This window comes from Motacilla alba, chromosome 1, assembly GCF_015832195.1.
Source record: "Motacilla alba alba isolate MOTALB_02 chromosome 1, Motacilla_alba_V1.0_pri, whole genome shotgun sequence".
Classification (NCBI taxonomy): Eukaryota; Metazoa; Chordata; class Aves; order Passeriformes; family Motacillidae; genus Motacilla; species Motacilla alba.
This window is the reverse complement of record NC_052016.1, coordinates 98,573,484-98,586,815: the sequence shown is the minus strand read 5'-3', so window position 1 is coordinate 98,586,815 and position 13,332 is coordinate 98,573,484. Positions and strand designations below refer to the sequence as shown.

The 13,332-nt window shown below is 43.2% G+C and overlaps 1 protein-coding gene across 4 annotated transcripts in view; it reads right to left on the bottom strand.

The window, feature by feature from the left end:
• Positions 1-557: 557 nt before the first annotated feature.
• The window catches only part of ADPRHL1 (ADP-ribosylhydrolase like 1), a 36,885-nt gene continuing 24,110 nt past the window's right edge, over positions 558-13,332 (bottom strand). For all 4 annotated transcript variants that reach the window (XM_038159781.1, XM_038159789.1, XM_038159795.1 and 1 more), the window contains one exon: positions 558-11,266. In XM_038159781.1, coding sequence (XP_038015709.1) covers positions 6,619-11,266 — 4,648 coding nt within the window. In that variant the 3' untranslated portion in view covers positions 558-6,618. The remainder of the gene's footprint in view (positions 11,267-13,332) is intronic.

Below are 13,332 nucleotides of genomic sequence, written 5' to 3'. Positions count from 1 at the left end.
GGGGCTTTGGTTGCCTAACATGAGGCATCTTACAAAAGAATCTTGATTTTCAGAGAGCAAATGCTGAGCATTTTCCCCAAAAATTAGATCTGTGATAAGATGCCCCTTTGTGGATATTTGGGGTCGCTATCAATTTTTTAAAAGAGAGCCCAAAGCTATTTGGTGGCTTTTTGAGGATAACCAGTTCAGTGCATTATAGATTTTGATGGCTTTATTTCCCAGTGATTTTTCCCTCTGGCAGTACATTTCTGCTGTTGAATGACAAGCACCATTGAGAGCCTGCTGTAGTGCTTGTTTGCCACGTGAAAATCCCACCATCTTACACAGTTGTTCTTGCACCTACAACTGAGGACACAATGAGGTTACTGCCAAGTGCAGTAACAGGAGGTGTGTAGCAATTCCCTAAGCTGTTTCAGGTCCTTCAGGTCCTAAGAGGTGAAATACTGACCTGCTGATTCTTTGGTTATTCAGTATACAAAAAGTCTTTTAGTTGGCAGGAAAGTAGATACCTAGCAAGCTTCCCCCCCCCCACCCCCCCCCCCCAATTTTTCCTAAATTCTCGTGAAGGAGTGAAAAATGTTTCAATTCTATAGAAAGATGTTTATGGAAATGAAAAGGAGAAATAAAGCTCACAGGACCTAATACGTTTTGGAAACCACATAGTGAGTGCAATAGTTGAAACTGTTTTGCTGATAATACACATCCCTGTGCTCCCTTCTCAGGTGAGAGAGATTTACTTTAGTGTTCCAGAGAAACCCCCTGCCTCAAAATCTGTAAGGATCCCAGCAGTTACTTCTCAGGTTTCTCTGATTAACCAGACAAACTTCTTTTGGATGGTGTCCATAGTGGCACAGGAATAAGAGAAGAAATGTTTCTCTAAATTTTCCTACTATTCCTGGCACTATTTTTCATCTGCTTTCGCCACTGCTTGCCTGCATCCTGCTTTACAAATTCAGCCATTAGGTGGGGCATTTCTACTGTCAGCAGCCCGGATTTCATCTGCAGCATCTTGTGCCTGGGACAGATGCTGGACAGTGCTGGGATATGAGGTCTCTGCTGTTATCTTTAGTGTTTTCTTCTTTTATCAGCTCCGTTGACATCCAAAATAGTACAAAGGGGGAAACCTGAGTCAAATGGTTACTTAAGCTTTGGTCTCTATCTTTTTTTGTCGTGTGTGATGTGTTAAATGTTATCCAACTGAAGATGCTGATCAATTACTAAGTTATACAGTTCATAGCCAAAAGTGTGCACTCATTCATTTTTTTTCATTTCATTTGAACAATTTGGAATCAGACAGCACTTCCAGGACAACTGTTTCTTCCTGGTTTTGATGTCTGGGTAAAAGCAGTGACACATTTCCTGACACTGCAGTGGACCAGTTGTGTCTTACGATACAGCACTGGTCTCTGTTCTTCCATGGGGTAAACCTTCACAGGGTTTGGGCTTCTTTTGCTGGGAATAGCTATGCTTTATGTGTCCTTTTTAAATTTGAAAAATTAAAAAAAAAATCAATGAGGAGCTCTTTGTTATACATATATAGAGACAATAGTCATCCAGCGTGGCTGAGCAGCCCTTTCTGAACTGGGGAGAGAGGGAGCTCTCCTGTGGCCATCTGAGCTCTCCTAGCACCTGAAGCCCCACAAATATAGGCATCACTTTCACTTCATGAAATTTTTGGAGACAGTGATGGACTCTTTGCAAACCCAGGATTCTGGGGCCTGGGTTTGTCCCAGTCAGCCCCAAGTGCTCTAATCAAGGACTGCATCGCTGCAGGAGATGGAGGGAGGGAGAGGCACATCCAGAGGGCAGATGAACTTGTTCTGAGTTTGGGGACCTGGAGAGGGCCCCAAAGGCAAGGGTTTGTCCTTCAGTCAGAAATGTGGGAGGATGAGTGGGGCTGCTGGAGCTGGTGGGCATTTGTCCAGCACTGAGAAGGGGACTGTACTATCATACTGATGTGCCAGGTCCAAACTTGACTATCTAAACCACCCCAAACCAATCCTTTTGGGATTTCTGTATTACTAAGCCCATCTGGCAGGTGACCCGCCAAGAAGAAGGGCTAGGGGAGATTTGACTATGGGCAAATTAGAGAGGCCATAAAAAGTCTGAAGGACTTTTACTCATGGCTGGTACTGGGATCCTGCCTGGCTTCTCTGTTGCTTCAATCTCTAGGCACCACTAACTACTGAGCCCCCCTCAGACCTGCTTCTACAGATGGGACCCTTCAGGTACCCCAGCTCCAGCTCAGAGTCTGGACTCCCCTTAAATGCCTCTTTTATTCAGTGTTTCAAAAACTTCTGGAAAGCTTCACTTTGGAGACTCCAAAGCAATGGACTATGCTTGAGGCAATAATATTGTCATTAATTTTGCCCCGTGTCCTTAAAATCTCTTTCCATGAGAGTCTAATTCCATAAGGATATGAAATTTCAAAATATGTCTTCATAGAGGGGGAACCTGGAAAAACCTTGTCTACTTGGGCTTTGGGGTTTTTTCTATTCCCTGCTCCTGGCCTGGTTGTGATTGTGTATCTGTGTCTATAGCTAAGCCAGGGCTGTATGGAATCATTACTAAAAAAAATTCCTGCTACATTTAGTCTAGGCTAAGGATCTAATTCCTCCAGTGACCTTGAGAGATGCTTGCCTTTAGAACTGTATATTAGTAAAACAGAGGGCTGTAGTATGGAAAAGGAACAGAACTGCACAGAATTACACCCATTGTCCAGAACCCCAAAAGCAAAAAGATGTGCTGGCACATGCCTCAAAAGTATCTGTTATTAGGTCAGACAAATTGAAACAGCAGCTGGGAGGGCTCTGTTCACTGCCTTTCCTGTGATGGAGTGGGAGATGTGCCTAAAGGATAGCAGGGGCAGAAGGCCTCTGCTCCTGGAGGTAAAAAATTTGTGAAGGACTACTGGACACTGAGAATGAAACTGTTTTCTGTTGCGTCAGAAAGGGTCTCATCAGAGTTCAAGCCTGGCCATTTGCACACCTGGCACCATTTGCATAGATTAATATATCACTCCTCAAACTCTCTTTCTTTCTGAAATAATAATTTCTGGCATTTCTTTGCTTATCACCAGTGCTAAATTTCCTGCCCACACGGTCTGGAGTGACTTGTTTGCTGCAAGGCACACCAGTCTTCTACTGCTCCATCATGACTGGAATTTTTATGGCCTTGCTCTCTTCTTTCCTGAAGCATTAAGTGTGCTAACTCCCAGGATGATTCCTTACGTGAGGCTTTACCCATAAGCATGCATTTCATGCAAATTTGTGTCAGGTTCTAAGTGTACTTTGGGCAGGGTCATTTGAATTGGATGGATGTTTTATTTTACCAGCAGAGATTAAGGCATGCAACAGCCTAAAAGTTGACCCCCAACAAGATGACTCTGCCTGGCTTACCCTGAACACAGGATGCTGCATCTTAGTCTGCTAGTATTGCATCTCTGTTGAGAAAAGCAAACAAGGCAGGTGTAAAATGAAAGACCTACGGGCTTCCTGGTGCCCAAGGACAAGCTCTGCTGGGAAGCACCTATTTAATATTTGTCTGACTTTCTGGCAGAGACAAGAACTCCTTCAATTTGTTACAGAGTAGTGATATTTCTAGGTGTGAATAAGGGGCAACATCCCCCCCAATTTCTTTTAAAATGTTAGCAAAAGAATAATTGAGATGGCTTCTAATTAGAATAATTAAATTCTAATTAGATTAATTAAAACTCTCTCTATGAGAAGGTGACCTGTCTAGTGGATAAGGGACAGGCTGAGTATGTTGTCTAACTAGACCTTAGAAAAGCCTTTGATGCAGTGCTCCACAGCATTGACCTGGAGGAACTGGCTGCTCGTGGCTGGGAAGGGTGAACTGTTTGCTGGATAAAAAACCAGATGGATGGCCAGGCCCAGAGGGTGAGGGTGAATGGAGTTGCATCCATCCGTTGTCTGGTCACCTGTGATGTTCCTCAGGACTCAGTACTGGGTCCAGTCCTTTATCAATGATCTGGATGAGGACAGAGAGGCTGGAAATCTGCTTGGAAGAAAAGGACTTAGGGGTCAACATGAGCCAGTGTGTGCCCAGGTGGCCAAGAAGGCCAATGGCATCTGGGTCTGTATCAGCAATAGTGTGGCAAGCAGGATAAGGGAAGTGATTGTCACCTTGTACTCAGCCCTAGTGAGACCACACCTCAAATCCTGTGTTCAGTTTTGAGCTTCTTGATGCAAGAAGGACATTGTGGGGCTGAAGCATGTCCAGAGAACAGCAGTGGAGCTGGTGAAGGGTCTGGAGCACAAGTCTGATGAGGACCTGCTGTGGGTGTTTAGCCTGGAGAAAAGGAAACTGAGGAGGGACCTCATCACTCTCTCCAACTACTTGAAAGGAAATACAACTACTTGGAAGGAGGTTGCAGTGAGGTTTGTGTTGGTCTCTTCTCCCGGGTAACAAGCAATAGACAAGTCCACTCAAAACTCGAGTGGTCTCAAGTTGTGCTGGGGGAGGTTTAGATTGGATATTAGGAAAACTTTCTTCACTCAAATGAGTGTCAGCATTGGCACAGGCTGCCCAGAGAAATAGTGGAGCCACCATCCCTGGAAGTGTTAAAAAAATATGTGGATGTGATGCTTAGGGACATGGTTTAGTGGTGGACTTGGCAGTGCTGGGTAATGGGTGGACACAACAGTCTTAGAAATCTTTCCCAACCACAACAATTCTACGATCCTGTGATTTTCCTGTACAGGCAGAAGAAGCCAGCTAATAGAGAATTTATTCTTCAAGTCTAGTGCAAATGCTCTATGCTTTAAGGACTTTTCTGAAATGTGAAATGAAATAATGGACAATAAAAAGTAAATTATGCTTTTGGTTTAGTATAAAGTGGCCTTTATGGTTGCCAGCTTATGAAAGTTTGGTGGGCGAAGTAAACTGTGTGTGTAAGGGCAGTGTTGTATTTCCAATAAAATCTATTTTAGTTTTTGAGGACTGGTGTGATGCATAAATAAAATTTTCATTTTGTGACCCGCTACATGCCAGAAAGCCTAATTCCTGGCAAACTGGGAAGGAAAAAGAAGTCAAAGTTTAAGCCTCTTCAGCAGTCAGGAGACACAGTGTTCACATTCCCACCTCCTACCAGCAATGTCCCCAACTGGGCCAGCCCAGTTGTCATGTATGTGACTCATGTATATTGTGCTGGCAAATGGGTTTGATCTCAGCTTGCTGCCAGCCTGTTCTTGCCCTCAGTCTCTTGATGGCAGCAGGTGGGGCATTCTGCCAACCTGTGCTTAAGGAACAGCCAGCCCTCGGCTGCAGAGTGTGGTCACGGAGAGCATCATAAAAATGGAAGGCAATTCACTGCCACAAGGAAGCAGGGCCCTGTTTGTATGAACCCTCTGTCCTGCTGAAGTTCAGTCCTTAGGATATGCCTTTGGGGTTCCTCCACAGTAAGTTTTAATATGAATATGCAGTTACAATGCTAAGCTAAACTGTATGGGAACGCTGTGAGACGTTCTGTCTGTCACAGCTTTACTGAGACACTCCAGGCAGCAACCCTGCCCTCACTTCTCCAAAACAACCTTCATCACACACAAACCTTTTGCAGAAGATGCTATTATTGTAAACACAAAAATTTACCCCGTTTTTGGGATTCAGTGACACTGGCTGCTTTTTACTGCTCTGATTCACATTGCATTGTAAAATAAAAACTTCCTAAGACTTTAAATGTGAGCTGAGGCACCTGCCTCATGTCTGCGTGCCCCAGCATTTAGAGTGGGACAGATGTCCCAGGAAAAGCTGAATTGCTATGTCAAAGTGTTGAGCCCCTCTGGCTTACCTTGTCTTCATGGCCTTTCAGCGTTGAGCTTTTTTGAGCTCTTACACTTGTTGCATATTCATTTGCAGTAATTAAGAACCCCTTGAAATGGTGTACCTTTACAACAATAATGCATACAGTGTGTATGGCCAAAGTGCAAATAGCTTCAGAGGAGGTTAAATCACAATTTTTCCAATATTAATATTAATGAGGCTGACTATTTGCATCTGCAGTAAATCCCCTTGTAACATCAATGTCCTTTGAGGATTTTTCTGAAGATAAATGAAGCATTCCCCTCCTTCCCTGACTACATCTGCTAAGAGTGTCACTCAGTGCAGCACTAGATCAACAGTTCCTGCTAATCTGTGAAAAGGCAGAGCTTAGAACAAGTGCTTTTTGACATAATTAAAGCTACACTGCCTACCACTATTCCTGGAAGAAGTACTAGCAGAGTTTCATTAGGACAAGTAAATACAAATAGAGTTCAGCCTGAACAGTTGTCTTTGTTACAAACAAAGCCCATTAGTTAGCAAGGAGAATTTGAAGCAGGGCTGAATTCACGCTGATCTCAAAGCCCTTCTCATATTTAATTTATAAACTGATGATTAATTCAGTGATTAGCTAATTCACTTGCAGTGATTAATTTAATTCATGTCTTCAGGCTAATGTTTAAGAAAGAAAAAAACCCTAGCTCTGATAGATGTACATCAATGTCCTTGTGATTAAAAAATGATAATATAATGCCCTGGAGAAAAAAGGAGAAAAGAAAGATCAAGTGAATTGGTAGCATGATCTGTTGTAAGTTCTTGCCTAAGCTGTAGCCGTAATTTTTAGCTGTGATGTTTAAATGTGTCAGTTACTCTAATGATCAATGGTTTGAAAGCTGAATCCAAGGATCCTTCACTGTAGCTTTCCACTGTATATTTTGAAAATGGCGTTGCTTTAGAGCAGTCCTCCAGCTTTGCCTTTTTCTCACTCGTTTTTCCAGCTGCCTGTCCACTCCCCTCCCTTTCAGCAGCATCTTTCTCATGCCTCACCAAAGTCTTTGACGAGAGCGCTTTGTACTTCTTAAATCCTGGCTGCTTTTCTCTGTTTCCAGCAGGATTTACCTCATCTTTTGATGCAACATGTAATGATGAGAATGATTTGGGGGATTTCTCTGTTTTAGACAAACTGGTCTCTTTTGGGACATCGCTGCTTTTACAGTTTATGCCACTGCTTGGTGATGGAGCTTGATAGCTTCTGAAATCACCCACAGGGCCCTCCTCTCCTGAGCCATCATTGCTGCGCCTCTCTGACTGAGCTGAAGAGCCTAGCTGGTATTTCTCTCTTCTCTCAGGTTCTCTCTTCTTTTCTGGACTACCAGTTTTATACATTGGTTTTTCATCATGTGGTGGTGGCAAATGCTCCTTTTTAACTGTGGCATTATTTTCTTGAGACTTCATGGGCAAATTTGAGTGTGAGGACTGGCACATCCCAGAAGCTGGATCTTTGCTTTTATCTTTTACAGCATTTGCATCAGGCTTTGTAAAACTTTCAGATACAGTTTCTGGTTTTTCTCCTCCTGGAATATTTTTCTCAGGTTTCAATAATTTACTTGAAGGAGGTAACGGGTGGTTACCAGAAGTTTGGTATTTATCTTTCTCTTTCTCTTTTATAACCTTTTCTTCAGGCAGCCTGCTGTCCTCTCCTGCTGCTGTCTTTTGATTCCTCTCTCCTGAAGCACTTTTTTCTTGAGGCTTCAGCACTTTGTTTGAAGAAGGCAGCTTCTCAGAATTTGGATCTTCATCCTTTTCTTTTACAGAATTAGTACCAGGCTTCCTAAAACCTGAAGATTCTGATGTTGTTTGCTTTTGTTCTGGAGTAATTTTTTCTTGAGGCTTAACCAACGCTTCTGGTGGTACTGATGGACACTTCCTGGAACTTGGAAGTTCATCCTTCTCTTTGGCAGTATTTGTATCAGGTGTCAGGAAATCTTCAAATCTCTTTTGCTGTTTGTCTCCTGGATTATTTTCCTCATGCATTTCTGATTTTCTTGGTGGAGGTAGCTGGTGCTTCCCAGGAAACTGCTGCTCAATATCCTCTTTTACTACCTCTGTTTCAGGTGATCCAGTGTCTTCTGCTGCTGGTGTCTTTTGCTTCCTCTCTCCTGAAGAACTTCTGTCTTGACAATTTGGCACTTTGTTTGAAGAAGGTGACTGGAACTTCTCATAGATATGTTTAGTCTCTTTTTTGTCTGGCTTAGTTTCAGGCTTTACAAGGTCACCTGGTGACATCTGTTTCTGTGTCTCTAGAGAGGTATTGTCCTCATCAGCCATCTTATTGTCCTGACTTGTTGTATGTCTTGGTGGCATTGAATAATTTTTGAAGTCTGACTTGACATTTTGTAGCCCTTCACTGTCATTTGTATGTTTCATTGGCTCATCTGATGGGTCCAGGTGGTTTTTCCTATTATTGTAATAGATGTTTTCATCTCCTGTCACATCCTGTTTGTGTTCCATAAAATCTCTTGGAGATGCTAGATTCTCCAAACCCTCTCCAGTATTTTTCACTCCTTGAATGTTGGTATCATGCTCTGATGAAGGTAACTGGGATGTTTGAAGACTATGAGCATCATTCTCTGAAGAGTTATTATCATGGTCCATAGTGTCATTTGGTGTGAATACTTGTTCCTGCTCAAATTTATGCAAGGCATTTCTCTCTTTTTTCTCCTCTGTCTCCATGCTATCAATTTCATGCTTCGTGTCATCATCTGAGGAAAAGAGCTTATCCCTTGTGTGTTCAGATATTTTATTTCTACTTTTTCCATCCTTCTTTTGGTCTGAGACCAATTCAGTTGATGAAGGTATCGGGTTCTCTTCTAGCATACCACATCCTTGCGTTTTGGTATCATCCAATATTGGTGTTTGGCTCTTCTCCAAGGGTAATAGGGGATTTCCTGCTAGTGTGGTTTTATTTTCATGTTTTCCTGGCTTTGTGGTTGAATGTGAAAGACAGTTCTCAAGTCTCTGACATGTGTTTGTCTCTTTGTCTGTAGAGTTTTCATTTTCCGTTGCATGATCTGGGAATAGTGCTTGGTTCTTAAAATCACACATGGTTTTCTTCTCCCCCATTGTGTCATTCCCACCATTTGTCAACTCATCTGAAGAGGGGTGTGGATGCTTCTCACAGCCATGGCTGTCATGCTCATGTTCCACAGCACCAGCTCCCTGTCCCACCAGGTCAAGAGGTGGAAGTGCAGGAGGATTTCCAAGAGTGCGATGGATACTTTGTCCTGCAATCCCGCTCATCGATATTGGTAAAGGGGTTGACAAGAGTGACTGCCATGCCTCAGAGTCAGGCCAGGGCATCTCATCTGCAGTGTCCTCTTCATGCTCAATGACAGATTCAGATGGCTTGTGGCAGGTCTCCAGGTCAGTTAAGGAACTCCTTTGCAGGGCTTGATTGTTTGCATGATTCATCCCTTCATTTGATGAAGATAATTTGTCCTTCCCAAAATCTTCTTCTGAAATAAAGGAACTGTGCTTCACAAGGTTACCTGGCAAAGGGCTTTGTGTCTTTTCCAAAGGAGAAGAGGTGTCCTCTTCTGCTGCAGCACCAGGCTTTGGCTCCAGGCTCTCATTTGAGGAGAGTGTAGGTTTGTTCTGATTTGTGTCTAGTACTTGCATGTCCCCACTGGAAACATTAAAGTTATTTTGTGAGCTAAAATTCATTTGAGGAGGCTGAGGCTGCATGGTTTTTAATTCATTTTGCATTTGGCTGTTGGGTGTCTTATTTTCCTCCTCCTCTATATTTGGGACATCACTATCATTTTTGCTTGAAGTAGAAGACATGATGTCTTCACTGTGAAATGCTGCTTCTTTTTTGGCTTCCTTAGAATATTTGCCTCTTAAATCCAGTGCCTCTATTGGTGGCTTTGTGCCAGAAGCTGATATTAGGACCGTTAGCTGTTGATCATCCATTGAAGGCTCACCTTCACAAGATGCTGAAAATTTTGGAGAGTAAAGTGGCAGTATGTTTTCCAGTGCTTTCTGCTCTGGTACACATTCTTGGCCTGCAAAGAAAGGATCTTTTTCTGGCTCTGTGAGCTCTATGTCATCTTCATCTGAACCATATACATACAGAGATATTTCAGGAATCTCTCCTTGTTTAGTATCCTGAGGACTTTGTTCATGGGATCCTTCAGCTGCGCTAGAGTCAGGTGAGTCAGAAGGTGGTCTGTCTTCCTTAACATGTTGCAGAGCATTGGTAATTCCCAATAGTGAAGATGTGTCAGGCCCAGCTGGCATGTTAGTCCTGTCACACTCTAGACCACATTCAGGTAAGGGGGGGATGCAGTCTGCAAGAGCTTTGTTTTTATGAGTAGTTGAAGAGTTATTTAGAAGAGGATGAAAGTTGGGTCCCTGTTTTGTGGAATCTATTTTACCCTCAGCACAGTCCTTTGCATCTGACATGGCTTCTGGTGCCTCCAGTAACTCTTCTTTGTCCTCCCTGACCTGTGCTGCATTTACCAGGGTTTTGTTCTCTCTGTGGTCTCTGTTGGATCCCTCCTTTTCCTTCAGTAGTGTGCCATGACCAAAAGGCTGCTTTGTGGCATTATTTTTCGACCAGCTCCATGGATGGTTAATTTTGGTAGCCATGCTGAATCTAGGCACTGGAGCCATGGAGCACACTAAATTTTGGGACTCTGGACTCTTTATACCTGTTGCTGTCATTGCTGCCATGCGCAGCACTCTGACCTCAGGTTTATGAATAGCTTTTCTGCTGGGGAAGTTTTTAGTCTTTCTCTCACCTTTGCGCAAGAGCGATGCTTTCACCTCTGCAGCTGAGCAGAAAGTGCTTTGTTCAAACTTCTCCTTCAATTTGGACAAGACTGAATTCTTGTTGACTATTTTTGGCAAACTGCTGTTTGCTCCCTTCTTTTTCCAGCTGGGAGACTTCTCCTTGGCTTCTTTTTCTTCAGCAGCTAAAAATTTCTTCAGGATATCCTTGACTGTGTTTTTTCCAGTCACACTAGTCCACCTTGCCCTCTCGCTGGGTGCTGTGTCTGCATCCTCGTCCACTGCTTTTCCATCTCCCTTCCTGTCTCTACTTCTGTCCAGCTTGTTACCAGCCCTGCTCACCCACATCTTCTCTTTAATGACCAGTTTGCCGACTTCTCTTCTCTTCTTGGTGTACGGCTCGCGATTGCTGTTTAGAAACCTGGACCGCAAGAGCTGAAATCTGGTTGGATACTGAACCCTGACTGGATCTGGACATGGCTGGTTAGACCTCACCTGGTTTTCTTTACCTTCTGCCCATTTCGTCCTCTTGTTGCTGATTTGCGGATCGCCGGCTGCAAGCTCGGTGACGTATTGCAGCAGGCTGCTGAGAACAGCAAAGGCTCCTTGCTCTGTTGCCATCCTATTGAGCTTCTTCTTCAACACCAGAGGGTCTATAAGCATCTTATTATCTCCACAGAAGTGTGCGCTTTTGGTGCTGTGCAAGAAAAAACATAAATGTCTTTTCAAGTTGTCAGCATTGTCACTACCTTCTTACTTTGCTTTAATGGCATGCTGCTACGCATGAAATGGAAAAAAAACCCACTTACATTTAGAACTTCTCTAGGGAGTTGATGTTAGTGGCCTGTTAAAAAGCATGCAAAGTGCTCAACAAGCTTCATGAGGCATGGTGTAGCAGGAGTGTCAGGGCTTCACATCGTCCCACACAGCACTGTCAGCTCTTTCTTCTGTGTTTTGTGGGCAGTGGAAGCACTTAGGGAAGCAAGCAATGCTAGTCAGGGTCACTGCATCTCCTCTGTGCCACTAATCCCTCATTTATAATTACCATGTCCTAAAGTGAGGGCAACACTGAAGGTATTTTCCTTTCCTGCTAGGTAAAGTGTAGGTAAAGATAAATATGATGAAATTGCAGTTAGCATAAAACCATGGTTCTGTCTCTGGTTTATAATCATTAAAACAAAATATCAAGGCTGAGGGGCCCAAATGTGCCACTGACGGTTTCTGCTACTGGTGTAGGTTAGAAGTCAGTAGATACATCTCCAGAAAAATACCATAACAGGGTTGCTGTTATTTGCTTTTTGATAGCATTCAAATCCCACAACAGGACTATGCTCTTAAATCTGCTTTGTGAAGGCTATCACCACAACAACAACCCTGGCAATGTCCCTTCACTACAACCTCTTTTAATCTGGAGGAAGAAGGTCGGTATGTTGGACCTTTGCTTGTTTGAAGAATCAGGCCCTTGGACAGCTGAGGATTTAGGCAATGCTTTAATTGCTGTGGATCAGTTACTAAATAAAATACTGAACTCAGCACAAAAGCTGGAGCTTGAAGTCAATAACAATAGATAGGTCTAGGAGGGAAAAATCAAGAGGTGTCAGCTTTCCAACACCATGAAAATCTGGAAGGTTACTTCACCGTGCAGTGAAATATCTTCGTGCACAGAATGCAGCCTGCATGCCCACAGGGGATTAATTTTTATGACCAGAAGTGGAAAAAAAAATTCTTTAAATTAAGTCCACATGTAGAAAATGAAGAAAGGCTGCAAAGAGAGTTATCCTTTAGGGAGTGTCAAGCTCGGAAAGCTGGGGAAGGCCCAGCTGTGCCCCAGCAACTGGCACACCATGGTCTCTGAAGGAAACTGGACCCGGCCCCCCACTGCAATATTATGGAGGCTGTTTGCAAAGTGAAGGGCTGGTCCTTGTCCAGTTGGGTTGTGATATTTAGATTCCACTTGGCTGCATTTCAAGTGCACATATTGAAAATTACATCCCTCAGTTGCATTTGCCATCTTGAATGGAAGAAGATCTATTTATAATGACTTTGTAGGTATTTTTAAAGGCCAATAAAAGAAAAAAGCCTGACAACTGACCCATGTCTAATGTGACAAACAATACCTCATAGGTTTTGATAGGGAATAAGCACGTTTCAGCATAGCACAGGTGGTGTCATCCACCCTTTCCCTTACCAAATTGACCACAACCAAAGAGGCAAAGCTTCTATGTTACACCAAGAAGCCCATTCATCCCAACTACTGGAATTTTTAGAATAAAGAAAGAACCAAAATTCAGAATATAATTGGCTAAAAATATCCAGGTTCATTCCCTCTCCTTGCAAGTCTGTTGATATTCTAACTGCCATCCCTCTCCTCCCTAACTAGTGTCTGGTGTATTCAGAAAAACATGTGGGGCCGTCAACCAATGTGCTTCAGGATCATCTCTGATCTCTCAGAACAGCAGTGGAACCAGATGCCCTGCTTACCCCTCCCTTCTGGACTGCTTTGATTGCTATAAATGGCCAGAGCAAAATACAGACTAGTCTTGCTTTCAGCATAGCCAAACTACTATTGATTGTGAAAGAAAGGAGATCAGACCCTCTCTGCTAGGAATATTCACAGTAAGTAATCACATATGAGCTATGAAATTCAAACAGCTTCGTTAAAATAAACTATGAGTGAGCTCTATTCAGGGATTTCCTTTCCCATGTTAGAGTGTTATTATGGGATATCATCTGAAATGTAGCATTTGTGGGAATACTGCATTG